The 26400-nt window shown below is 50.2% G+C and overlaps 1 protein-coding gene across 10 annotated transcripts in view; it reads right to left on the bottom strand.

The window, feature by feature from the left end:
- Positions 1–26400, bottom strand: part of PPARD (peroxisome proliferator activated receptor delta) — an 87437-nt gene that overhangs the window by 7929 nt on the left and 53108 nt on the right. For all 10 annotated transcript variants that reach the window (XM_030928919.1, XM_010389648.2, XM_030928920.1 and 7 more), the window contains 2 exons: positions 9866–10096; positions 221–375 (listed from right to left, as the gene is read on the bottom strand). In XM_030928919.1, coding sequence (XP_030784779.1) covers positions 221–375; positions 9866–9995 — 285 coding nt within the window. In that variant the 5' untranslated portion in view covers positions 9996–10096. The remainder of the gene's footprint in view (positions 1–220; positions 376–9865; positions 10097–26400) is intronic.

The following is a 26400-nucleotide window of genomic DNA, read 5'->3' as shown; positions in this document are numbered from 1 at the left end:
ACAGGTGCCCGACAGGGTAGGCTTGACAAGGGAACTCCCTCTTCTCCTGCAGTGCCCAGAGCTGAGGTCTGGAGCCCAAGGGCCTGGCTGCCTCCTGGGCAGGAATTCTGCAGTGGATACAGTCAGGGCCCTACCCCAAGGCAGGGAAAGCTTTGTGGAGGGTCAATTCACCATGTGACCAGAGCCTCAGTGGCCAGCCACCGCTCCCCCGAGTCCGTACCTTGCACCCCTCACATGCATGAACGCCGTAGTGGAAGCCTGATGCCTTGTCCCCGCACACCCGGCACTCCATGTTGAGGCTGCCACACGAGGCCCCGTCACAGCCCATCTGCAGCTGGTCCAGCAGTGAGGGTGGCGAGGAGCTCTGGGAGAGGTCTGTGGACACACGATGGAGGGTCAGCTCCACATGCTGCCAGGCCTGGAAGCCAGGGCGTGGGAACAGCCCCACAGCCCTCAGCTCAGCCAATTAACAGCTGTGTGGCCTCAGGGAGTCAACCTTTCTAAGGACCAGTTTCTTCACCTAGAACCAGGGGTATTGACAGCTTCTCTGGGAGGATGGGCAAAAAGTCTCCACAGTGTTTCTCCCAGAGCCTAACATACAGAAGATGTTCAGTACACGGCAGCTATTACCACTGGGGCTGGGTCAAAGGCTTCCCGGACTGAACTCACTATGCGGCAGCAGTGGGGAGGAGAATGGCTGTGTTTTGGGAGAAGGAAAGCAAGGAGAAAGCAGACACACAGTCTTTAGATGGCCCTTAGGAAGCAGCTCTCCTGGTTCAGAGGTTGCCACTGTGTGGCCCACGTGGAGACGTGTGCAATGTGTTTTGCAGAAACGGCAGGACTGTAGACCTCTGCAGAGCTAGCCTGCCCACCATCCCCCAAAGGAAGTTCTATTCTTGCATAGACTCCAGGGATGCTGTAAACAATCTCTCAAGAAGCTCAAGTTCATTCCCATGAAACTTCTTGCTTGAGTAGAACAGCTTAAGTATCAGTCATATTGATTAAGCAACACACTGAATTTCTCCAAGTTTTTCTATCAAACGTATAGATGTTTGAACCACGGGGTGTTGAGTGTATTGGTGGGGAAGGCAGTTTGCTAAGGCTATGACTTCAGGATACATCTGCTGTCAGATGATTTCCTAAGAACTGCTAGGAGTCTCTTCCCAGTGCCCTTTGGACACTCGGAAATGATCTCTTCATCTTGGAAAGGGGACCTGAACTAAGCCTCAGCTTCCTGACTGCTAGCCCAGAGCTGGTTTCATGGCCTCACCTACCAGCTGTCCTGCTTTTGCCATGATGACCATCCAACCTCTGCACTCTTCTCTAATGACTGAGCAACCTCCCCAAAAGCAGGTGCCAAACCTCCAAACCAGAGAATCAGCCATTTTGAGTAGAAGGGGACATCAGGGGGACCCAAGCCATGGAGATGAACCCAGACTAATGTTTTCCAGGCCTGCAGTAGTACCCCTCTACTATACAGGCCAAGCAACCTTCATTTCCCCACCATGTGAGTAACTATCCACCTGCTACCAACCAAAGTGCACTCCATCCTTCCCACACGGTCTCCCCATTCCCCCAGCTTTCCCTTGGGCCCTAGAAGTGGCAGCAGGAAAGCCTCCTTCCCCTATCCTGGCCACAGGACGGGGAGCACAAGAAGCACCCAACCATGGCAGAGAGGACCCAGTGGGCTGCTCCCCTCCTGGCTGGTGAGGTTTAGGGGTGACACAAGTCTCTGGTTCCTAAAAGGGCCTGTCTTGTCCTGGCACCTTAGCTCCCAACTTCAGTCATTCCAAGGTGTGTAACTGTTCCTCTTGACCCAGAGTGGGAGACTGGGCTCCCTCCATCTCTCGGGCCTGGGAAGGCAAAGCTGTGCTCTGGGAGGGTGAAGCTGCTTTGGTCTTCTCAGGCCTTTGTCACCGCCTGACATATCCTGTGTGTGTTCATTGTTGGAAGCCACCCACTAGACATAAGGGCCACAAGGCCAGGAACTTTGTCCACCAGGGCACCAGCGTGGTCTGGCACTGAGAGCTGTGTGAGGTGCTGGGCACGCAGCAGGCACATGATAGCTCTCTGCACAATTGGCAGTCCTCAGGCTGCCTGGATGTCCTGACCGCAGCACCAACTGGCTGACAGGGCTGGGCAGGACCTGCCACTCCTGGAGGCATTATAACAGGGACAATAAAACTCACAGCACTGGATGTTGGAAGAAAAAGAGATAACATGACAGAAACCCTTTGTGGACGCCCACGCAAATGCTGGGGCAGGCAGGGTTTCTGGCATTTCCTCCTTGAATCTGTGCAGTCCGTGAGCATATGCTTGCGTTGTGGCATTTCTTGTAATTTTGTTTTTGTGGCCTGCATGTCTGCTTCCTCTGCTAGACTCTGCATGTCTCTACTCACATTCCCTTTGGATCTCGGAGCTCACTTCCACCACCGAGTCTTGTCCACAGTGGCCAATACCCTTATATTATTCACACCTCCTGCAGGTGCCTTTCTCATCTTCCCTGTGGCCATGGAAAGTCAGCAGGTGTCTAGTCATTTGGTTGCTGTTGGCACTGCACGTGACAATGTCACCCTCTGTGTTCACTCAAAAGACACCTGATAAGCACCTTCTATATGCAGAGCAGGACCTAGACTCTGCCCTCAAATAGCTGAGGTAAGAAAGAGGTAAGAGCAGGGCCAGGCATTGTGGCTCACACCTGTAATCTCAGCACTTTGGGAGGCCGATGCGGGTGGATCATGGGTCAAGGGATTGAAACCATCCTGGCCAACACAGTGAAACCCTGTCTCTACTAAAAATATAAAAATTAGCCGGGCACAGTGGCTCGTGCCTGTAGTCCCAGCTACTTGGGAGGCTAAGGCAGGAGAATCACTTGAACCTGGGGGTGGGGGAGTAGAGAGTGTAGTGAGCTGAGATCATGCCACTGCACTCCCCTGCCTGGCAACAGAGTGAGACTGTCTCAAAAAAAAAGTAATGGCTGAGTGTGGTAGCTCACGCCAGTAATCCCAATACTCTGGGAGGCCAAGGCAGGAGGATCACCTGAGGCCAGGAGCAACATGGTGAGACCCTGTCTCTACAAAAAGTAAAAAAAAATAGTTGGGTGTCGTGGCACCTGCCTATAGTGCCTGCTACTGAGGAGGCTGAGGCAGGAAGATCCTTGAGCCTAGAAGAGCTGTGATTGTGCCACTGTACACCAGCCTGGGTGACAAAGCATGACTGTCTCTACTTAAAAAAAAAAAAGGCCAGGTGCAGTGGCTCACACCTATAATCCCAACACATTGGGAGGCTCAGGCGGGAGGATCACTTGAGTCCAGGAGTTTGAGACCAGCCTGGCAACATAGTGAGAGCCCGTCTCTATAAAAAATTTAAATAGGCTGGGCGCGGTGGCTCAAGCCTGTAATCCCAGCACTTTGGGAGGCTGAGACGGGCGGATCACGAGGTCAGGAGTTCAAGACCATCCTGGCTAACACGGTGAAACCCCGTCTCTACTAAAAAATACAAAAAGCTAGCTGGGTGAGGTGGCTGGCACCTGTAGTCCCAGCTACTTGGGAGGCTGAGGCAGGAGAATGGCGTAAACCCGGGAGGCGGAGCTTGCAGTGAGCTGAGATCCGGCCACTGCACTCCAGCCTGGGCCACAGACCGAGACTCCGTCTCAAAAAAAAAAAAAAAAAAAAAATTTAAATAACTAGCTAGGTGTGGTGATACATGCCTGTGGGCCCCGCTACTTGGGAGGCTGAGGCAGGAGGATTGCCTGAATGTGGGTAGATGACTTGAGCCTGGGAGGTCGAGGTTGCCGTGAGCTGTGATTGCACCACTGTACTCCAGCCTGTGCTGACAGAACAAGACCTTGTCTCAAAAAAATAAATAAACGGCCGGGCGCGGTGGCTCAAGCCTGTAATCCCAGCACTTTGGGAGGCTGAGACGGGCGGATCACGAGGTCAGGAGATTGAGACCATCCTGGCTAACACGGTGAAACCCCGTCTCTCCTAAAAAATACAAGATACTGGCGGGCGCCTGTAGTCCCAGCTACTCGGGAGGTTGAGGCAGGAGAATGGAGTAAACCCGGGAGGCGGAGCTTGCAGTGAGCTGAGATCCGGCCACTGCACTCCAGCCTGGGCGACAGAGCGAGACTCTGTCTCAAAAAATAATAATAATAAATAAATAAATAAACAAATAAATAAACAAGAAAAACAAGGAAAGGTAAGATGTAACTTAACTTACTATAACTCACTTGTGCCTACAGGAAAAAAATAAAATAGAAAAAAAGAGAAAGAGATAAGAAAACTAGAACATGAGATAGAGTGGGGCAACACCAGGTAAGGGGCAGTAAGAGGTGCAGGATTTTGGAAGGAGCCATCACCCATGCATGTGACTGTCACAGAAGGGGGCTGCTTCCCTCTCTGCTGAAAGAAAGGTGACGGCAGAATTCTTCCCATACTAGGGGCCAGGTTCTGAAGGTTCCACCACTTCCCCCACAACATGATGTCCAGGGTAGAGGTGGGGGCAAGCAGGTGTCCCGCTAAAGGCACTCCATTGGACACCCATTTAATCTCACGTAAAACCTCAAAACAACCCTTCAAGATACTCTTCTTACCCCTACTTTATGGGCAAGGAAGCCGGGTCTCCAAGGCTCAGAAGCTTAAGTAACTTGCTGATAGCCGCTATGTTGATCTTACCTATCAACTTGATTAGGCCATGGTGCCCAGTTGCTAAGAAGGTTTTTTTTTTTTTTTTTTTTTTTTGAGATGAAGTCTCGCTCTTGTCCCCCAGGCTGGCGTACAATGCGCGATCTCAGCTCACTGCATCTCTGCCTCCCGGGTTCAAGTGATTCTCCTGCCTCAGCCCCCTGAGTAGCTGGGATTACAGGCGCTCAGCTAGTTTTTTTGGTATTTTTAGTAGAGACGGGGTTTCATCATGTTGGCCAGGCTGGTCTCGAACTCCTGACCTCAGGGGATCCACCCACCTCGGCCTTCCAAAATGCAGGGATTACAGGCATAAGCCACTGCACCCGGCCACTAGGAAGGTATTTTTTAGATGTAACTAATATTTAAATCAGAAGACTTTGAGTAAAGCAGATTACCTCCATAATGTGAGTGGCCCTCATCCAACAACTGAAGGCCTTAAGAAAAAAGACTGAGTGCCTACCGTGGCCCCACTGTGGAAGAGGAGATTCTGCCTCCAGGCTGCCTTCGGACTTGAGCTGCAACATCAACTTCCCCGGCTCTCCAGCCTGCCTGCCTTGCAAAATTTGGACTTGCCACCCCCACAACTGTGGGAAACAATTCATTAAAACACATCTCTTTCTTTCAAAACACACACACACACACACACATACACACAGGTTCTGCTTCTCTGGAGAACCCTAACACAGTGACAGAGCAAGAATTATAATCTAGAACCGTGCAACTCCTGGAGCTGAGCTCTTAACCTCAGCATTCCACTACTACACATATCTGCAGGTTCAGGACTGCTAATCAGTAACATTATTATGATAAACAACAGGACACAGTCACTGCTGAGGAGGTACTATGTCATTATCCAAATGTTTGGATTCAGTGTAAACACTAGCCCTCTCACCCAGAGAGTAAAGTATCAGTTTCACCATCTTTGATTACAAGTTCAGCAAATAGACACTATTGACCTTACTCACATCATTTGTGGCTGAGAGCTCTCCTGCATATCTAGTCTCCAATGCTGGGAGAATGCCGTTGTCATGGCTGTGAAGACAGCCAGGAGGCTCCCGATTGGTCTATTTACTTCGCTGGCAGAGCTCACAGGCAAACAGGTACCCAGCAGCTTCTGAAGTCAGGCCAAACTCTGCAGGGATTTGAGGCTGGGTTACTGAGCAGCCTCTTTACTTCTGTTGTCCTGTTTGCCTGAACTGTGCGCTCCTTGGGACAGGCACTCAGCCTTGTCCACCGCTGTATGGCCAGCCCTGGGCACAGTGCTGGGCCCAGCCTGACACCCACCAAGTGCTTGCCAAGTGAGGAGGTGCTGAGGCCAGGAGGAAGGACACTTAATCTTCCTCTTTCTTTCTCAAGTGTGATTGGGATGGATGTCACTGAAGCAGGAGGGATGAGAAAGGGAATAGGATATGAACCCTGGCTCTAGCTGTCTCTACTCCTGCATACCCACAGGACCCTGGCAAGTGGGTTTCTGGTAACCTCAGTTTCCTTGTTGATGGGAAGGTCTGTCCTGCCTGACTGGGGGAGGGTGAGGAGAAGGTGCTTGGCAGGGGTGGAGCTCAGTATGTGCACTGAGAGTCAGTGCTGAACTGCTAGGGGGATGGGGTCAGGGGTGACTGTGGAGCCTTCCTGCTGTTTCAGGGCTCAAAGCCATGCCCTGTCCTTATGGGTCCCTCAGGGGACTCCTGAGGCCAAAGTAATAACTCACGGGAGTGGGGCAGAGAACTAGCAGGTGCGGAGACCTGCGATGTGTCAGATATCCCCACTGACTCTCACCCAGCCGGCCCTCAGACTGGGTAGGACACAGCCTGTAAAGGTGAAGACAGTGAGACTCGGAGAAGTGATGGCACTGGCGAGGGCTGCAGCTCACAGCGACACACCCAGGATGCCTGCCCTGGTCTCTGTGATCTCAAAGCCCTTCTGCTCCAGACACATGATGAGGCTCTGTCTCCAGGGCCCCTCACCCCCCTTTTAAACAGTTAATTTTAACCTTAAAAAAAATACAGTTGCCTTTTAAATTATGAAAGTAGTGCAGACTTGTTGAGAAAAATACAGAAGGGTATGCAGGATCTTGTGACAGAGCCTCCTTAACCACCATCCTGCTCCTCAGAGTTGGCCCCTGAGTCCTTCAGTATAGACTCTTCTGGTGCCTTCTATGAAACACAAGGATTTTGAACAATGGGATCCCCAACTTGTCAGGAACTTATTTAATATATACAAACCAGCCTCATCCTTTTCAATGACTCCAGAGTATTCCACCACATGGCTCTACCACAGTTTCTAGAACTGGTTCCCCACAGATGGGCACGTTCCTATTTTTGCTCTTATGAGCAGTCCTGCAGTAAATAAGCTAGTGTGGAAATCTCTGTGCATGTTGAGCAAGTACTTACACAAGACCCATTCCTAGAAATGGGAATGCAGGGTAAAAGAAATGCACACTTGGCCAGGCATGGTGGCTCATGCCTGTAATCCCAACACTTTGGGAGGCCAAGGTGGGCAGATCACCTGAGGTCAGGAGTTTGTGACTAGCCTGGCCAACACAGCGGAATCCCATCTTTACTAAAAATACAGAAATCAGCCAGGCACGGTGGTACACACCTGTAATCCCAGCTGCTCGGGAGGCTGAGGCAGCAGAATCACTTGAACCTGGGAGGCGGAGGTTGCAGTGAGTCGAGATCGTGTGCCACTGCACTCCAGCCTGAGCAACAGAGTCAAGGTCTGTCTCAAAAAAAAAAAAAAAAAAAATTGCGCACTAAGAGGTGTTGGTCCACACTACCCTTTCACCCCTGGTGGTGGGAGAGCCAAATCCTCCCCACCCATCTGACAGGTGAAATGGCATCGCAACTTAAGGTGCTTTCTTTGAGTTGGTTAGACTGAAAAACCTGTTGGGTTTTCAGGCCATTTGTATTTGTCCCATTGTTACCTGTTTTGATTTTCCTGCTAGGTTGCTTGTCTTGTAGAATTTTGGGGAACTTTTCGTACACTATGGCTTTAACACATAGTGATTAAGTCAAGTAACCTCTCTCCTGTTTCAATGATTGAACAAGGAAGTCTTTCTACCTCCACTTCATCCATTTATTGATAAACAGAATCTATTAAACACCACCTTATACATAGTACCGTGTGACTGGTGAGGCAACCTCTGCCCTGGATGTTTCCTTGCTGTGCCCTAAATCCCACAACGAAGCTGCCTGAGAGGTCACCGCCATGCCTGCCTCACCCTACCCCTGCTCCCAGGCACCTCACCTGGCCTGCACGGGAACAGTGATGCTATTTGGGAAACAGCCCTGGTCCCAAGAAGGGGTGTGGAGGAAACTCCAGGACAGAACACTGCTCTGCAGGGGACTTCCATCTGCCTGGGCTCAGATATGGGGATGAGGTGGGCCATGGCAGGCAGCATAACCACAAACCCTGTGGCCATCTCTTCTCCTTGCATTCTCCCTTGCATCCTCGTGACATCCCACACTCATTCTTAGTCCCCACTGTCTTCCCTTTGCTTTCTAACCCTCCCCACCTTCTTCAGATTTAGAACAGTATGTGCTACTGGCACTGAGTGAATTATCACTCCTGGTTAGCTGTTCCTCTCTTCTGAGACCGGCTGTGTCTCCAAAGCCATCCCAGTTACCAGCCAATAGACAGGAAGTTGGTTACTCGGGGAATGGGGGACGCCTTCACTTTGGCCCTAGAATCACATTTAGCCTATTTTGGTCACTCCCAGGTGATCCTGGGTGAGATCAGAAGGACTGAATGATGGCTCTGTACTTCCTCTACCCACTCTATACACTGAAGAGGAAGAACTGCAAAATTCTGGGACTCGCTTTGCAGGTTCAAGGTGCACGTGTGGCTCAAGGATTCAGACCCATCTTAGCTGCAGACCCAAACAGAAGCCTGCGCTACCTCCACAGCCTACACCCTGCCTTAGCTTGGACACCAACTGCCTCCTCCTGCTTCCATGCAGTCACAGGGGTCCAGAGCCCATTCCTGTGGCATGGGCTTGCTCCTCTGCCTGAGTCACCACATGTGGCTAGGATCTCCTGCAGCTAAAAGCAGCAGCGAGTGCAGGGTGTCTACTCCCAGCAGTACATCCTTATGACCCTGAGTTCCTTCTGAGGGAAGGAGTGAGGATGAGCTGGATGTATAGGCCTGCAGCACTTGGGTAAGGACAGAAATGAAGGGAGAAAGCAAGAAGCAGGGGGATCAGGCCAAGCGCAGTGGCTCGCGCCTGTAATCCCAGCACTTTGGGAGGCTGAGGCGGGTGGATCGCTTGAGCCCAGGCCAACATGGTGAAAGCCCACCTCTACTAAAAAATATAAAAATTAGCCAGGTGTGGTGGTGCACTCCTGTAATCCCAGCTACTCTGGAGGCTGAGGCAGGAGAATCGCTTGAACCCAGGAGGCAGAGGTTGCAGTGAGCTGAGATTGTGCCACTGCACTCTAGTCTGGCCAACAGAAGGAGATTTTGTCTCAAAAACCACAAAAACAAAAAAGCAGGGGAAATTGCAGAAGGGAAAGCCAAGGTCTGCATGGATTCTGGATGCTTTTGAAGGTGAACATAACATGATGATGATGAAGATGACAGAACAGTACAGGGTACTAGAGAAAACTGTCTACACTGCTGATAAATAAAGGGGAACCAACAAGTGAGACAGGAGAAGCTACAACTGCTTGGCTGCATAAAAATAATATTAGTTGACTTATTCATACTAACTGCTTAGCAATTTTATCTAATTACGATGCAGCTCAACGATGATGTATATAATTATTGCAGACCAATGGAATTGATCATAACAATCCCAGGTACAGCTGATCTTTCTAGTGTGCTGTTAGTGGAGATTGGTCTCAGATTCCTTGTGGTAACAGTGGTGGGAATACTAATAATGATGATGACATGTGTTACAAATGCCCACTCATTTAATTCTCACAAGAGCCCATATCCACAACACCTACCATCCTCTGGCTTGTTTTACAGAAGGAAGTGGTACACCTTGCTCCAGGCCCCACTGCTGGTGAGTGGCAGAGCAGATCCCCACCGCACTGGGCGTGAACCCAGGCTTCTGGCTCCAGTCCTTCAGCACTCTGCTACTCTGTGCCCCACACGATGGTGTTCACAGTGGGCCAGGATCCCCACTGCACTGGGCTGTGCCTCCTCTGCCCCGTGTCCCCTGCCAGTCCTCTCCTCACCTGTGTAGCTGCTGGAAGGAAGTGCATGCTGTGGTCCCCCATTGAGCTCTGGGGCTCCTTCTGCCTCTGCCACTTCCTCTTTCTCCTCCTCTTCCCGGACCTCAGGGGCTTCCTCCTGTGGCTGCTCCATGGCTGATCTCCCCTCGGCGCCACGCCTGCAGGCCTGGTCATAGCTCTGGCATCGTCTGGGTCTGAACGCAGATGGACCTCTACAGGGTGGTTCCCATCAGCCTTGGCAGAGGAGAAGACAGGAAGAGGTCAGGTGAGTCAGTGACGAGGAAGAGGATGGTGGGAGTGGGGCACGCTTGGGGGCTGCTGTCATGGAGGGGGTTCTTCTGCTCCTGCTCCTTCCCCAGTCCCTGCAGTGCTATCCCATGGTCTCTGTTCCTTGTATCATAAGTCACCTGCCCTATCACCCTTCCCACCTGGCCCTCGTAGTGGGTTTGTGGGGTTCGGAGCAGGCTCCATAAACCAGAGAGGTGACACACCACTGTGCCACCCTTCCCTGCCTCCTCTGTTGCCTCCTGTTCTGAGTCTCCAGGAAGCACATTGGAATGACTTGAGGGGCTTTTCCCAACTCTCCAGCCCACCTGGAGATCCATATATGCATCACACCTCCCATCCCTGACCCTGTCCCTACCAGCACTCAGGCCCAAGAATCATGGCTCTCTTGTGCTACTGTTCCTGAAGGGGTGAGTCCCATCCTTTCAGTGGTTGGGTGTGGAAAAAAGACATAAAGTCCTGCTGTTCTCGACTCATGTTGACAGATCCGCAACCATGGTCCTGCTCTAGACCTGCCAACTTGGCTGTACACTGTAGTCACTGGGGAGATTTTAAAAACACAGATGCCTGGTCCCAACCCCAGAGATTCTCCTTTGATTGGTTTTGGGAGCAGCTTGGACATTGGGGTTCTTATTTTTTAATTGTCCTGGTGACTGTAACGTGCAGCCAAGTTTGAGAACCACTACCAGCTTCACAGCACAGCAACTTCCAGCTGGTAGTAAATCATCCCCCTCAAAACATCTTAAGGCTACACATTCATTTCCACCAGGTCTTCTCTTGCTTGGACTTAACAATAACCTCGGGGCCTACTTGAGGGTGGAGGCTGGGAGGAGGAGAGGAGCAGAAAAATTCACTATTGGGTACTAGTCTTAGTACCTGGGTGATGAAATAATCTGTATAACAAACCCCTGTGACATAAGTTCACCCATATAACAAACCTGCATCTGTACCCTGAACCTGAAATCCTGAAATAAAACAACAATACAAAACTCTTAGCTGTTTTCTGGTGTTTTTTTTTGTTGTTGTTGTTGTTGGTTTTTGAGACAGTCTCACTCCGTCGCCTAGGCTGGAGTGCAGTGGTGCAATCATGGCTCACTGCAGCCTTTATCTCCTGTACTCAAGTGATCCTCCCACCTCAGCCACCCAAGTAGTTGGGACCACAGGCGTGCATCACCACACCAGCTAATTTCTGTATTTTTTTTAGAGATGGGGTTTTGCTATGTTGCCCAGGCTGGTTTTGAACTCCTGGGCTCAAGCAACCTGCTTACTTTGGCCTACCAAGGTGTTGGAATTACAAGCGTAAGCCACTGTGCCTGACTTAAAAATAATTTGAATTATAATAAAATACGAAGGCAAACTTAATAATGTAGAAGATGAGAGGGAGTGATCAACATTCAATCAGCTCAAGTCCCCTTATTTTTCAAAAGACATCTCAAGATGCCGACGTATAATTTCCAAATTATTACAGTAGAGTGGGAAAACCTGGAAAAGGTCATGTAAACCTCTAGCTTTGTGACTGAGGAAGCCTCACAGACAGGAGCAGACCACAGAGACACAACTAAATGAATGTGGGATCTTGGACCAGATCCCCGAAGCAGAAAGAGGGAAGTGGCAGAAAAACTGGTAAGGTCTGAACAGCACACTGACTTTGGTTAATAGTATTGTACCAGTGTTCCTTTATGTAAGATTTAATGTGAGCTGGGTAAAGGATATGTGGGGACTCTGTACGATCTCTGCAACTTTTCTGTAACACCAAACTTTTTTCAAAACAGAGTCAGAACGAAAAAACTTTTTAAAAATTTGGTTTTCTGGCTTCTCTTGAAAATTGGGCAGACCTGGACCCTGAGCACCTGCAGGCCTCTGGCACCCACCCCCAGAGCCAAGCAATGGCTGCCCACTGGCATGATCTCCACTAGTGGCAGTTTCTCCCCTGCAGGCTCTTTACTCATTTACACTGCATTGCAGGGACTTGAAAGTTTGTTTAATATACATCAGTTCCTCAAGGATCAGTCCTGACCACTCGTTCCTGGGTGTTAAACTTGGAAAGCACCAGACCCAGAGCACAGGAAATGTTCACAGGTGTTGTCCTGCTCACTCCGTGGCTTTCTGCAAGTGGTACCTGGGGCAGTCACTCCTATTTCTCCCCAGCTCCATTCTCCTTCCTTCTAAGTCTCAGTCTTCTCTGGATCAGGAAAGTGCCTACCTAAACATTCATTTTCCCCAAGCTCTCTTGCAGCTACAGTGTTCATTGGCATAATTCTGATCAGCAATATGTGAACAGAAATCTAAAAGGAGGAGCTATTGAAAAAGCTATTATTTCCTAATAGAAAGAGACAAACTTCTGCCCTTCCCATCTTCCTGCCTGAAACAGGAATACTATGCCCAGAGGTGTAGCAGCTGCCTTTGGAGCAGCAGAAGACAGGGTAGGAGGGTGGGTGAAAAGTCCGAAAGCACCCGGCCACTGCAGCCTCTCAAAGCTGCTGGACCCGCCCTGCAATGCTGGCCTCCAGACTGCTTGTTAGGTGAAAAAATCAAACTTGTTTTATTGATTGCCGGCACTGATTCCCGGATTTCTGTTGCATGCAACTGAACACAATTCTAATTTAAAATAGGAGACATAAAGACACTTAGCTCAAGAGTGGAGTGGGGTTCTGGGGTGGAAGTTGGCCACAATACTGGAAAAAGGACCCTGGCAATTACCAAGAGCAATGTGTGACTGCAGTGGCATTAGTCAGCTTAAAAAAAAAATTGCCATTATCCAAATAACAAGTACCAGAAGCACCAATTCTTTATGCTACACCAGAATGAAAGCCTGGAGATGGAGGAAGCAGGGGAGGGTGAGAAGGGAGGGACCCCGGGAGGGCTCAGAAGGGATGAGTCCCAAGAGAAGGAACTGCACTGGTGACAAGGGTCAGATGGGACTCCCGAGAGCCAAGGCGCAGTGGCGGCAGAGCCCAGGGTGAGTGGGATGAGGCAATGAGAACACACTCTGTTTTTGGACCCATGTGGCATGGGTGTCAGTGGACACAGGGAAATGCACACCAGGCTGTGGTGATGAGAACCAGGAAGAGGGGGACATGAAGATGTGGGGTCTCCACTTAACAGGCAGTATTAGAGGAGGAAAAGCCACAGTACTGCCTGGTATATATAATCGACAACACAGCCTCTGAGCCTCTGGTGACCCTGGGGAGGACCTGATGGAGCTCCCTGTCTGGACCAAATCCTGGAGGGAGGGGAGGGAGCTGACTGAGCTCCCTCTATGCGTCACGCTCCCACTCAAGCCTCGCCAGCCCCCATAAGGCCTTATAGGCCCCCCTTGCAGATGACAAAAGGTACAGGCCTGAGGATCCCAACAGGGCGTCTTAGAGAACATGCTAGAGGACGAAGCAGAAAACGGCAGAGCTTTGGACACAGCGGGACTGGAGCCCAGCCAGGCCCTGACGGCTGTGTGCACTGGGCCGTGTTACTCAGCAGAGCCTCAGCTCCCACTCCCACATATAAGCTGGTAGTGGGTTTTTTTCACCAGAACCGGTAAAACTGTTCTCAGTTTTGGGAGGTGCAAGAGGTTGTCTCTTAGGCTCAGATGCAGTTCTGGACTCTGGCTAGAGTTTTGAATTTGGGACTAGGGTCTCTGGTTCCCATGCTGACATCTCTCCCTAGCCTGGGATTGTCTCTTCTGACTGTGGCCTCTCAAGGACACCAGCGAAGAGGGAGGGGAGCTGTAGCCTGGCTGTTCTAAAACCTACACACATCCCTTGGGCTGCTCCTATTTAGACTAAACTGCTGTGCTGCAGCCCATCCCTGCATTTTGCCAGAAGCCTGCCATTTTCATGTGGCTTCACTGCTCCTTCTACAGCTGAGGTCTGCCATCTACCCTGAGCCAAGGTTGCTCCCTACACACTGTTCTCAGCTTGCCCAGCCAAGAGCAACCTTGACCCCTAGGCTCTCTCCCCTGACCCACTGGACCTAGGCCCACCGACTAGATTTTCTCAGGTAGCTGCCACCCGACCCACCACTATTCCTGCAATGAAATCTATTCTCCTCTTCCTTTCTTCAGCCCTGGCACTAAAGATAGCACAGCCTGGGCCAGGCATGGTGGCTCATGCCTGTAATCCCAGCACTTTGGGAGGCCGAGGCAGGCAGATCACACGAGGCTAGGAGTTTGAGATCAGCCTGGGCAACATGGCGAAACCCTGTCTCTACTAAAAATACAAAAATTAGATACGTGTGGTGGTGCACGTCTGTAATCCCAGCTACTTGGAGGCTGAGGAATGAGAATCACTTGAACCTGGGGGACAGAGTTTCAGTGAGCCAAGATTGCACTGCTGCACTCCAGCCTGAGAACAGATCGAGTCCCTGTCTCAAAAACAAAAAAAGTCCGGGTGCAGTGGTTCATGGCTGTAATCCCAGCACTTTGGGAGGCTGAGGTGGGCGGATCACTTGAGGTCAGGTGTTCAAGACCAGCCTGGCCAACATGGTGAAACCCCAGCTCTACTAAAAATACAAAAATTAGCCGGGCGTGGTGGCGCATGCCTGTAATCCCAGCTACTTAGGAAGCTGAAGCATGAGAATCGCTTGAACCTGGGAGGTGGAGGTTGCAGTGAGCCGAGATCATACCATTGCACTCCGGCCTGGGTGACAGAGGAGACTCTGTCTCAAAACAACAACCACAATACAGCCAGGCACTGGGTTTAATTTGTATGCTGGCAAAAAAAACCTTGGCTTTTTTTTTTTTTTTTGGTCTGGCTGCCAGTGTTAGCTATCTCCCCTGTCCACCCCCCGGCACTATGCCAGAGCCAGAAGCCCTCTGATCATGTCACAGCTTTGCCCCACTTAAGAGGCTGGAGCTTCAGACTCTCAGACAAGACAAGGGCCCTGAGCCAGAATGAGGGGGCCTGAACGCAGCAATGTAGCCCCTCACCAAAAAGTAGTCTTTAGCAAAATAATTTCTTGCGTGGTGTGTGTGGGAAGGGCGGGGGTGCTCACGCCTATAATCCCAGCACTTTGGGAGGCTGAGGCAGGTAGATCACCTGAGGTCAGGAGTTCAAGACTAGCCTGGTCAACATGGCGAAACCCTACCTCTACTAAAAATACAAAAATTATCCGGGTGTGGTGACATGTGCCTGTAATCCCAGCTACTTGGGAGGCTGAGGCAAGAGAATCGCTTGAACTCGGGAGAGAGAGGTTGCAGCGAGCCACAATAGCGCCACTGTACTCCACCCTGGCAACAGAGCAAGATTCCGTCTCAAAAAATAAAAATAAAAGAACTTCTTGCAAAACAAATCCCTGGACTGCTCCAATTCGGACATACATGCATGTGTGTGTGTACACAGACACGCACAGACACACACACACACACACACGCACACAGCCTGCAGCGCACATGCAGCCCCCATGTTCCCATTCCAATACCCACTGTCTGGCTCCAAGAAGAAACTGCCCTTCGGAGAGCTTAGGTGCAGGGAGGGGCATGACTCCATCCATTGCCCATTGGCAGGTGGATTTCATGGGCAGTGGTAGTTAGGAGCTTAACCCAAATGACCCAGAGCTCTAGAGACCTGGTCTGGGGCCAGAGCAACTAAGCCACCTGGGGCCCAGTCCTTCCCACCAAGCCCAGCTGTCTCCCTTCCCCGTCTCTGCTAGGAGTAGGGAGGGGCTCACTTTCAGGGCAGCCCTCTGTGCTCAGCTGGGCAACCCCCCAAGTGCCTCGTACTCCTCGTGGTGACTCAGGTGTTTCCCTGATGCCCACTGGCAGGCTATACAGTGTGGGAACACTTCTGCCCTACCCAGGGGATGAGTGGGGACAGTCAGTGTGCCAGGGGCTTCCATGGGCTCCATCTGCCAGTACAGCCTGATGGGCCTTCTTACTGTACCAGAGCCTAAGCTGGATCACCACCTCCATCACAATCGTACCAGCTTCCCTTCTCCAAGAACTTATTACACACCATGCTCTGTGTATGTTGGCAAATGTAATCCTCACAACAACCCTAAGAGGCAGGTACTATTATTATCCCCATTTAACTGATGTGGAAATTATGGCACAGAGAGGGAAAGTAATTGGCTCAAGGTCACACAGTAACTAGAGAAGCAGGATTTGAGTCAAGGCAGGTTGGCTCAAGTCTTAGCCACTCCACTGTGTGTCTCATATATGGTGCTGGGTAAGACTGGACCAGGAGCTGGCATGTCCTTGCCCAGCTGGGGCTCCTTAGCCTCAGTCAGGAGCCATCACCTCTGAATCCTCTGTCTGGCTGCCAGTCCCCAGCTGTTTCTGTCAAGAACTCCTTGGTCACAGCCCTTCCGGACATTACTGCCAGAAAACGACCCCTGTGTGCTGAAAACAGCCACAAGCTCTGGTCCCTGCCTCCCTCTCCAGGCCTATCCTCCTGCTCTGCCCACCTATGTGCCTCAAGATCCTGCATCACTCCCTGAGCATGGAGGCTTGAACTGGCATCTGCCTGGAACACCGTCCCCTCCACTAGCTAAGACTTTCTCTCCTTCAAGACCTGCCTGCACCTCCTCTTCCGGGAAGCTCTCCTAGACTAGCTCCATTCTATTCCTTCTTACCACAACCCCGACGCAGGCCCTCCAAATCTGCAATCACTACACCAAACTGCAGTGTCTGCTAACTGCTCTGGCCTCACCATGTTATCAGTTTCCCAGAGAATGCCCTGTATCTTACTGAGGTGGGTCCCAGCACCTGGCATTTAGTGGGTCCTCAACATACACTTGCTGAATGAATAAATATACTAAAAACATGAGCCTTAGCCACACTATTCTGAGTTGTAGCACTTGCCACTGTATCAGTTTTCATAGATTACTGCCATCGAGATGCAATACTCCAAAGAAGTGAATTCCACCGGCTTCAGTCAGGCCTGGGTTCACACCCTGGCTCATCCCTCCCACTCTATGACTTAGGGAAGACACTAAAACTGGGATGCTAGCACCTAACCTGAAAGGCTGCTGTGTGGAATAAGTAACGATGCAGTAACTTAACAGTGCCAGGTAGATAGTAAGGGTCCTACAAATAAGGACCACAGTGGTTTCTGCTATTATTATCACCCATGGCTTGTGTTAAGGGATTGTACGATGATATTCCAGCTCTAGAAATGTGACCAAGGAGTTCTTGACAGAAACAGCTGGGGACTGGCAGCCAGACAGAGGATTCAGAGGTGATGGCTCCCGACTGAGGCTAAGGAGCCCCAGCTGGGCAAGGACATGCCAGCTCCTGGTCCAGTCTTACCCAGCACCATATATGAGACACACAGTGGAGTGGCTAAGACTTGAGCCAACCTGCCTTGACTCAAATCCTGCTAGCCTGCTGAAACCCAAGGGACCTCCATAGACAGAACTTCCCAGTTCCCTGCCTCACCATCAATTGTGGGGAGAGAACCGGCAAGGAGCCCCCTAGTCTGGGCACATGCTTCTTTTTTCAGGGAGAAGGGCCTAAACCTTCCTCCCCATCTTGCCCATGTGGGTGACCCAGTTGCTGTCATCTTTCTCCCACACTGCAGCGGAATAAGGGGCAGCCTCTGGATACAAGACAGAGGTTGCCCCGTCTCCATGGCAGGTGCTTTTGGGATCAGAAGTGAGGGATGTCATGGGAGAATGGGTCTGGCTGATTCTCTCCTAACCTTTCTTATCAATCATTAATCCAAGTGCTGACCTAGTGACCTGGTTTTCTAGGCCAGCAACTCTGCCGTGTTCTCTGCTTACTATTCGCCAATCCAGGTCACCTCACCCTCTTAAGAACACAGGAGAAGCCCGGGTGGCCTTCTAGCTGGCCAGAGTCAGCCCAGAGAGTCACCTGAGGCCAATCCCCAGGAGTGGCCTGGGACTGGTTTTGTTCAGAGACTTCTGGAACCAGAGAAAAAACAGCCAAGAGGACACCCATGCATTCCACAATTCTTCCCATTGCCCCAAGAGGCAGCCCCCAGGAACAACCAGCCTCCAGGACCAGAGAATGTCCTGGAGAAGAGACCAGAGACAGGAGGGTACTCTTCACCAGGGATGGAAAAGCTGCCACAGAAGGTGGCCTTGGGTGTGCCCACCCACCCACCCGCAGTAGGGAGAGAGAGGAATCCAGATCCCTGCATCAGCTCTCCACTGGGAGAACTGACATGCTGACCGCCTCCAACCGCAGCCGCTGAAGACTGCGAAAAATCTGTGGTTTTCACAAAGAGAAGCTCAGCAATGTCAAAGCATGTACACACGCATAGAAACAAAACTGGGCCGGGCGCGGTGGCTCAAGCCTGTAATCCCAGCACTTTGGGACGCCGAGATGGGCGGATCACGAGGTCAGGAGTTCGAGACCATCCTGGCTAACATGGTGAAACCCCGTCTCTACTAAAAAATACAAAAAACTAGCCGGGCGAGGTGGCGGCGCCTGTAGTCCCAGCTACTTGGGAGGCTGAGGCAGGAGAATGGCGTAAACCCGGGAGGCGGAGCTTGCAGTGAGCTGAGATCTGGCCACTGCACTCCAGCCCGGGCGACAGAGCGAGACTCCGTCTCAAAAAAAAAAAAAAAAAAAAAAAAAAAGAAACAAAACTGAAAAGACATGGCCACAAATGTTAAGGGTACTTTTCTCTGAGGGGTGGGGCTGTAGGTGATTTTTATTTTCTTAATTATATTTTCCTATGTTATCCAGTTTCTTCACAGTGAGCATGGGATACCTTCATAATCTGGGGTTGGTTGGGGGAAGGGGGAGACATTTTAAAAAACAAATAAAATGCTGAGAGATGCCAATGAGGTAAATGAAAGGCCTGCTCAGGTCCCAGAAGAGACCCCTCTCCTACTGAAGCCTGAATGGGCCTGAGGCCCCTCACACTACTTGGAGAGGGCTTCCAGGGTAGGGTGTTTCTGCTGGCCAGAGGGACATGCCAGGGACCGAGCCAGAGCCCTTCTCAGCTAAGACCACAGGGGCTATGGTTGTGGACACTGTCCCTGACCCTTTGCTCTTCTTCTGGTCCCTGCCAGCTGGTTTCATTCACTTGTTCAACAAATATTTGTCAAGTACCTACCACCATGTGCCAGGCTACATTAGCCAGCAATGACCAGGGCTATGAAGGACAAACGCCAAGCATGGTGCGGCACTCAGAGCACATGAGTCAGGTGCAGATGGTCAGGAGAGGCTTTCTTAAGGACCTTCCTTACGTAGCCTTTGGCCCAGGCAGGCTGAGAGGGATTCCAGGGTGATGGGAACAGCGACGTGAAAAGGCCCAAGGAAGGAGGACCCAAGGAAGGAGGTCTGTGGGTAGAGAGAAGGGCTGTGGCTAGAGATCACTCAGGGTCTTGAAGGGTAAGCTGAGGATGTGGGTGTTTTTTCTAGGAGGAGCAGAGAGCCAAGGGGGTTATGAAGAGGATGAAGGAACAGAGCTGCATTTTTAAAAAGACCTTTCAGGCTGCTGTGGAGGATAGACTGAAGATGATTTCAGCCAGGCTCGGAGGAGCAATGGTTACAACAAACCTGGCAAGGGGGTCGGCGGGAGGGGAAGGCCACCTCCCGGAGCCCTGCAAGGTCTGGGAAGCAGCTGCCTGTTGTGTTCCCGGGAAGACTCAGGCTGAGGAGTTGAGGGATGGACCCCTGACTCAGAGCTGAGTACCTCTCTGGCTGCCCCACCTGTGTCCTCACTGAGTAAAATGTCAGAATTAGATCATCTCCAAGGCCCGTTCCTGCTCTGCCCACCCGGGCTCCAGCCTCCCCGAGGTCCTGGTCTCAGTGATTCCCGACTATGACACACACACACAAACACAGGTATCTGGGGAGCAGACGTGACACTTGGCACTGCCTGGCATGAGGTCAATCGACATTTACCAGCCACATTCCCAGGCTTAACAACTACACCCAAGCCCCTCACACATCTGACACAGAGCTCTTGTGACCAGGATGCCAACCATAGGTCAACAGCCCTGCTCTAGGGGCTCTGTGGTTACAATGTGGACACCATCACTTACACTTTTTTTCTTTTTTTTTTTTTGACAAGATCTCCCTGTCACCCAGGCTAGAGTGCAGTGGCACAATCACAGCTCACTGCAGCCTCGATTTCCTGGGATCAGGTGATTCTCCCACTTCAGCCTCCTGAGTAGCTGGGACCACAGGTGTGCACCACCACACCCAGCTAATTTTTGTATTTGCTGTGGAGACAGGGTTTTGCCATGTTGCCCAGGGTGGTCTCGAACTCCTGGGCTCAGGTTATCCGCCCGCTTCGGCCTCCCAAAGTCCTGAGATTACAGGTGTGAGCCACTATGCCCAGCTACCTATTTCTTTTCAAACAGTTAAGACTAGGACAGCCCTTTAAGGGCACCTGGCTAGCTCAGTTGGTAGAGCATGAGACTTAAGTTTCTGAAGTGCTTTCAGGTACATCACACCTTATTTAATTGACCCAGTGAGATGAGTGAAGGCAGGACTATTTCATTTATCACTAAACCCCCTAATCTGAGGGAAGCTGAGACTGGCTCTTGCTGGCTTGTGAATGCTCTGGGTGAGGGGACGAAGGCTGGAGGTAAGGAGAAGGGCAGCCACTGAGTGGTGGCCAGCAGGCCCCATGAGAGGCAATGAAACTCTGGCCCAGGAGAAATGGGACATGCAATTGCGGCGGGGAGGCAGGAATAGGGATCTGTAGGGCTGAGTGACTTCTCAACCTTCCCAGGGAGACAGGAGACATGGAAAAATCCCACAGCTAAGCTATGATTGGCCAGTCTGTCCAGGAGAACCCAGGGATCTCAAGTTCAAGTCTCACCTAAAAGCATTCATGTTCTTTGACCCTATACTTCCCCTCATAGGAAAACATAATGAGCTGTTCACTGCAATGTTATTTATAATAACAAAAAATCAGAAATGGCCCAACGCCCAATATTAGAGGAATGGTTAAATATGTTAGGGCACATCCAGGAAATTGAGTATTACCTAGTCATTAAACTCATGTTTTCATAGAATATTTAATAACTTAAGTGAAAAATACAATACGAATTTACATAAAGATCATGATTCCCATGAAAATGACAAGAAAAAGAATAAAAGAAAGTTTCCCTGTATGAATAGGGTGGTAGGTGATTTTTTTTTTTTTAATGTCATTGTACTTTTTTTTTTTGAGACAGAGTCTTGCTCTGTCACTAGGCTGGGGTACAGTGGCATGACCTTGGTTCACTGCAGCCTCCACCTCCCAGGCTCAAGTGATGCTCCTACCTCAGCCTCCAGAGAAGCTGGGATTACAGATTCATGCCACCACCCCCAACTAATTTTTGTATTTTTAGTAGAGATGGGTTTTCACCATGTTGGCCAGGCTGGTCTTGAACTGAACTCCCCCTGGATCACAAGTGATCCTCCCACCTTGGCATCTCAAAGTGTTGGAATTACAGGCATGAGCCACTGCACCCGGCCTTTGTGTTTTTGTTGTTGTTGTTGTTGTTGTTGTTGTTTTTGAGACAGTCTCACTTTGTCGTGCAGGCTGGAGTACAGTGGCACGATCTCAGCTCAGTGCAAACTCTGGCTCCTGGGTTCCAGCGATTCTCCTGCCTCAGCCTCCTGAGTAGCTGGGATTACAGGCGCCTGCCACCACACTCAGCTAAGTTTTATATTTTTAGCAGAGATGGGGTTTCACCATGTTGGCCAGGCTAGTCTTGAACTCACCTCAAGTTACCCACCTACCTTGGCCTCCTGAAGTGCTGGGATTACAGGCGTGAGCCACCATGCCCGGCTTTTTTTTTTTTTTTTTGGAGACAGGGTCTCACTGTTGCCCAGGCTGGAGTGCAATGGCTCAATCTCGGCTAACTACAACTTCTGCCTCCCGGATTCAAGCAATTCTCCCACCTCAGACTCCCATAGCTGGGACTACAGACACGCATCACCATTCCTGGCTAATTTTTATATTGTTTGGTAAAGTCAGGGTTTCACCATGTTGGTCAGGCTGATCTTGAACTCATGACCGCAAGTGATCCACCCGCCTTAGCCTCCCAAAGTGCTGGGATTACAGATGTAAGCCACCACGTCCGGCCAATGTCACTGTACTTTTAAACTTTCGGTAACAAACACTTATGATCTTCATTTTATTTGACCCACGACAGCATGTGATATGACTGCTTGATCCCTCCTCCTCTATGACTTCTCTTCATTTAGCTTCCTCCCAGGTTTTCCTCCGATATCACTGGCGGCCCTTTATCAATCTCCTTTGTTGGCCCCAGTTAGCAATTTTCTTCCTAATCTCTAAAGGGCTCCTTCATTCTCCATCTATGCTCCCTCTCTTTATGATCTTATGCCGGCTTGTGCCTTCCAATGCCTGTTGTATGCTGATGAATCCCCAATTTATTTCTACAAGCCAGCTTCTCTGACACCTCCACACGGGTGTCCAATGGCAGCACAAGCCTAACACAACCAAAACCGAGCCCTTTACCTTCCCCCATGGTCTCTCTCATCTCAGTCAATGAAAACTTCAACCTTCCACTTAGAGTCAATGAATCCTGCTGGCTTTGCCATTAATAAATATACAGAATCTAATCACTTCTCACCACCTCTACTGCTATGACCCTGGTCCCAGCCAACACTATCTCTTGCCTGGATTACTTTATCAGTCTCCTAACTGGCTTTTTGGCTTCTGCCTCCTGCCTTACCACCCACTCTCTGTACAGCAGTCAGAGTGATCCTTCTAAAATACAATTCAGATTCTGTCCTTCCTGTGATCAAATCCTTCTTGGAGCTTCCTACCTCAGAGAAAAAGCCCATCTTAATACCTGCCAGCAACTCCTTCTAGAACTGGCACCCCTGCCTGCTCCACTCCTTCTGGTATATTAAGTATCAGGCACACGGCCTCCTGCTGGTCTCGACACAGCGGGCATATCCTGCCTTGGGTGGGCCTTTGCGGCTGCTGTTCTCTCTAGCTAAAGTTCTTCCCCTACCCTAATTACCTATCTCCACAGCTCACTGCGTCACCTCCTTCAGGTCCTTTCTCAAATGTGGCCATCTCAGTGAGGCCTTCCATGGCTTCCCTATTTCATACCTGCGCAGTCCACCCTCAGGTACTTCCATCTCCCTTCCCTGCTCCAACTTTCTCTGTCTGTCTTACAGCTATCTGGCAGAGTGTATATATATTTCCTCATTTGTTTAGTGCTTGTCTCTTCCTAAAGAATATAAGCCCCATGAGGCAGAGATTTTTGTCTGTTGTTAGATTCACATAATCCTCAAGTACCAGAGGAGCGACTGGCATAATTGGAAAAAGATGTCTGTTCACCATGTAACTTGAAACAGTCCTGTAGAGATCATTGCTCCATGGGCTTCAGTTTTCCAGGGGTATCTGACCCTGCTTTCCAGACCACTCCACACCATTCCAGACCCTTCAAAGGAGGAGCTCATTAAGATGAGCATAAATTGGTAGAAATGTGGTAGAGGGCGAATCTAGAAGCCTGAAGGGCCTAGCAGTGTCTGGTTAGTTCTTTTGCTAATCTGCCAAGTGATGTTGCAGTTGGTGGTTCTGTGGTGGTGGTGGTGGTTGGCGGCGGTAGGTGGGGGCGGGCTTCATTTTTCCCATGGGGAGGCAGCACTGGTGCTTCTTCCTCCCTTAAACTCTACAATCCTCTTACTGAGCATCCCAAGGCTACTATTACTCAATGGAGAGAAGCCTCCCTGACTCAGAGTCCTAGGTCAGACCCAGGGTGGGGGTGGGGAGGTGTTGACAAATCGTTGGGTGCCTTTAAAACATTTATAGTTTCAGGGAGAAATATAAGACCAGTCAGTACCTGTACCTACTCATAGGACAGGCTGTGCACAAGGGAAGAGTGAAGGGCAGCTGACTCCTGAGTCAGTTCTTTTTTTTTTTTTTTTTTTTAATAAAAACAATTTAAAGCAGAAGAAACAGGGCCGGGCGCGGTGGCTCACGCCTATAATCCCAGCATTTTGGGAGGCTGAGGCGGGCGGATCATGAGGTCAGGAGATTGAGACCATCCTGGCTAATATGGTGAAACCCTGTCTCTACTAAAAATACAAAAAATTAGCCGGGCGTGGTGGCGGGCACCTGTAGTCCCAGCTATTCGGGAGGCTGAGGCAGGAGAATGGCGTGAGCCCGGGAGGTGGAGCTTGCAGTGAGCCGAGATTGTGCCATTGAACTCCAGCCTGGGTGACAGAATGAAACTCTGTCTCAAAAAAAAAAAGAAGAAGAAGAAGAAGAAAGAAAATAAGAGTTTCAAAGAAGAAAATAAAGATTGAGGGGTAGGGTATTCTAGATAGGGGAAATATAGGATCCTAGGCCCAGGAGAGGAAGATGGAGAAAGAAACAAGGAGACAGGGAGGCAGGGAATGGAGAAGGCTGGGGAAGCATGTCATACCAGATGCATGCAGAAGACCTTCTACAACTCTTCTTCCATGGAGCCTACCCAGCTTCCATGTGAATCAAACAGTGCATAGCACCTATGTGTGCCAGGCATTATTCTAAGCTGCTTTCATGGAGTAACTCCCTTAGGTTTTAAAAGTGGACTATAAGGCAGGTACCCATTATCCCCATTTACAGATGAGAAAATTGGAGCATGGAAGAGTGAGGTAACTTCCAAGACTCTAGGAGCCAGGAGCCAGTAAGCCATGAGAGCAGGAGCTCTTAACCACTCTACTGTACTGCCTCTCACTACCATTCCTGGACTCGAATGCTAAAAAGGTGTTCTATATCCTGACCGATTAGACTCTCCCTTCAACTAACTGCCATTCCTGGTCCTTTCGTGCCTGGTCCTGGTCACCAAGTCTTGGCCTGCACCTTTTCCTCCCCAAACCCATCTTCTCTAGGTGAAACCTCTGTCACTGCAGCATTTGTCATTTGACAGGTTCCCAAACCCTCCTCCTTAGTTCATCATGTCCTCTTGATGTGTGGCTCCTAACACTCCCAGGAAATAAGATGAAGTTAAAGTGTTGAAATGACATGTCCCACTGCTTACAGTCCACTATGACTCCCAGGCAGACCAGTCGTCACTGCCTGAACATCAAGTCAGACCTTCCTGTGCTTACGGAAATAGAAGGGGGTCCCTTTACATCCACCTCTTCCAAAGTTTATCCTGTTGCTCCTGACCTGTTATTAGAGCTCTTTGAGGGTTTTCTAAGCCCGATTCTGTTCTCCAAAGCGCAAACAATCCCTCGTCTCATATCATCTGTAAACCTGAAGAGCATGTCTTCTACCTCTTCTCCTAAGTCAATCAGGGACTTTCCTCAAGCAGTCATCTGTCTATTAACCTTTGGATAAGGCAGTTCAATGCCCAAGGTGCGAAGACAGTGAGTGGGCTACAGTGGAGAGGGCACTAGTGCTGAATTATATGACAGGTATGCCCCCAGTCCTGTCTTTACTACGCTGTGTACCTCTGGGCAACCTGATACCCTCTCTGTGGCTCAGGCTTTCTATCTGTGACATGGGACTAATGACCATGGGCCTTCTTTAATGGCAGTGGCAATGCTGAGATGAGGGAGCAAATGTAAAAGACACTTGTATTATACACACCAAAATGTTACCTCTTAGGGGTCATTTCTAATTTTTTTAATTGCTTATCTGATTTTTTTTTTTGGCAGGGGGCGGGGAGACAGGGTCTCACTCTGTCACGCAGGTTGGAGTACAGTGGCATGATCTCAGCTCACTGGAACCTCCGTCTCCTGGGTTCAAGTGATTCTTCCAACTCGGTCTCCCAGGTAGCTGAGACTACAGGTGTGCACCACCATGCCCAGATAATTTTTGTATTTTTAGTAGAGATGGGGTTTCACCACGTTGGCCAGGCTGGTGTCAATCTCCTGGCCTCAGGTGATCTGCCTGCCTTGGTCTCCCAAAGTGCTGAGATTACAGGCGTGAGTCACCATGCCCTGCTGCTTATCTGATTTTTCTACATTTTCTAAAATGAACATGTGCTGTGTCTAGTAAGCTTTTTTTTTTTTTTTTAAAAAAGGTTTTACAAGCATGATATAAACAATTGTAGAGAATAAGATGAAGCAGAAAAAGCTGAAGACGCCTACCTCAAGATCCATGTCATGGAATTCTCTGCAGATGCCCAAGAGCAGCAGGTGACACAGACATGGTGCCATGGCAGGATGGCCGTGACATACAGTTGAAGAAAACAGTGAGTGGCCGAGTTGCGCATCTGTGACACACTCATTTTGTTTAAGACACTGATGCAGAGCTACACACACTTGCCCCACAACCTAAACTACCGGGAGGGGAAACCAGTCTAAGAACAGGAGGGAAGGGAGAATGAGGGGGACTGGTTGGGGGATAAATACCTTTATTCATGTTTGTAGTTTAAAT

This window comes from Rhinopithecus roxellana, chromosome 4, assembly GCF_007565055.1.
Source record: "Rhinopithecus roxellana isolate Shanxi Qingling chromosome 4, ASM756505v1, whole genome shotgun sequence".
In the NCBI taxonomy this organism is placed as follows: domain Eukaryota; kingdom Metazoa; phylum Chordata; class Mammalia; order Primates; family Cercopithecidae; genus Rhinopithecus; species Rhinopithecus roxellana.
The sequence above is the reverse complement of the archived record's forward strand: the minus strand, read 5'-3'. Positions and strand labels throughout refer to the sequence as shown.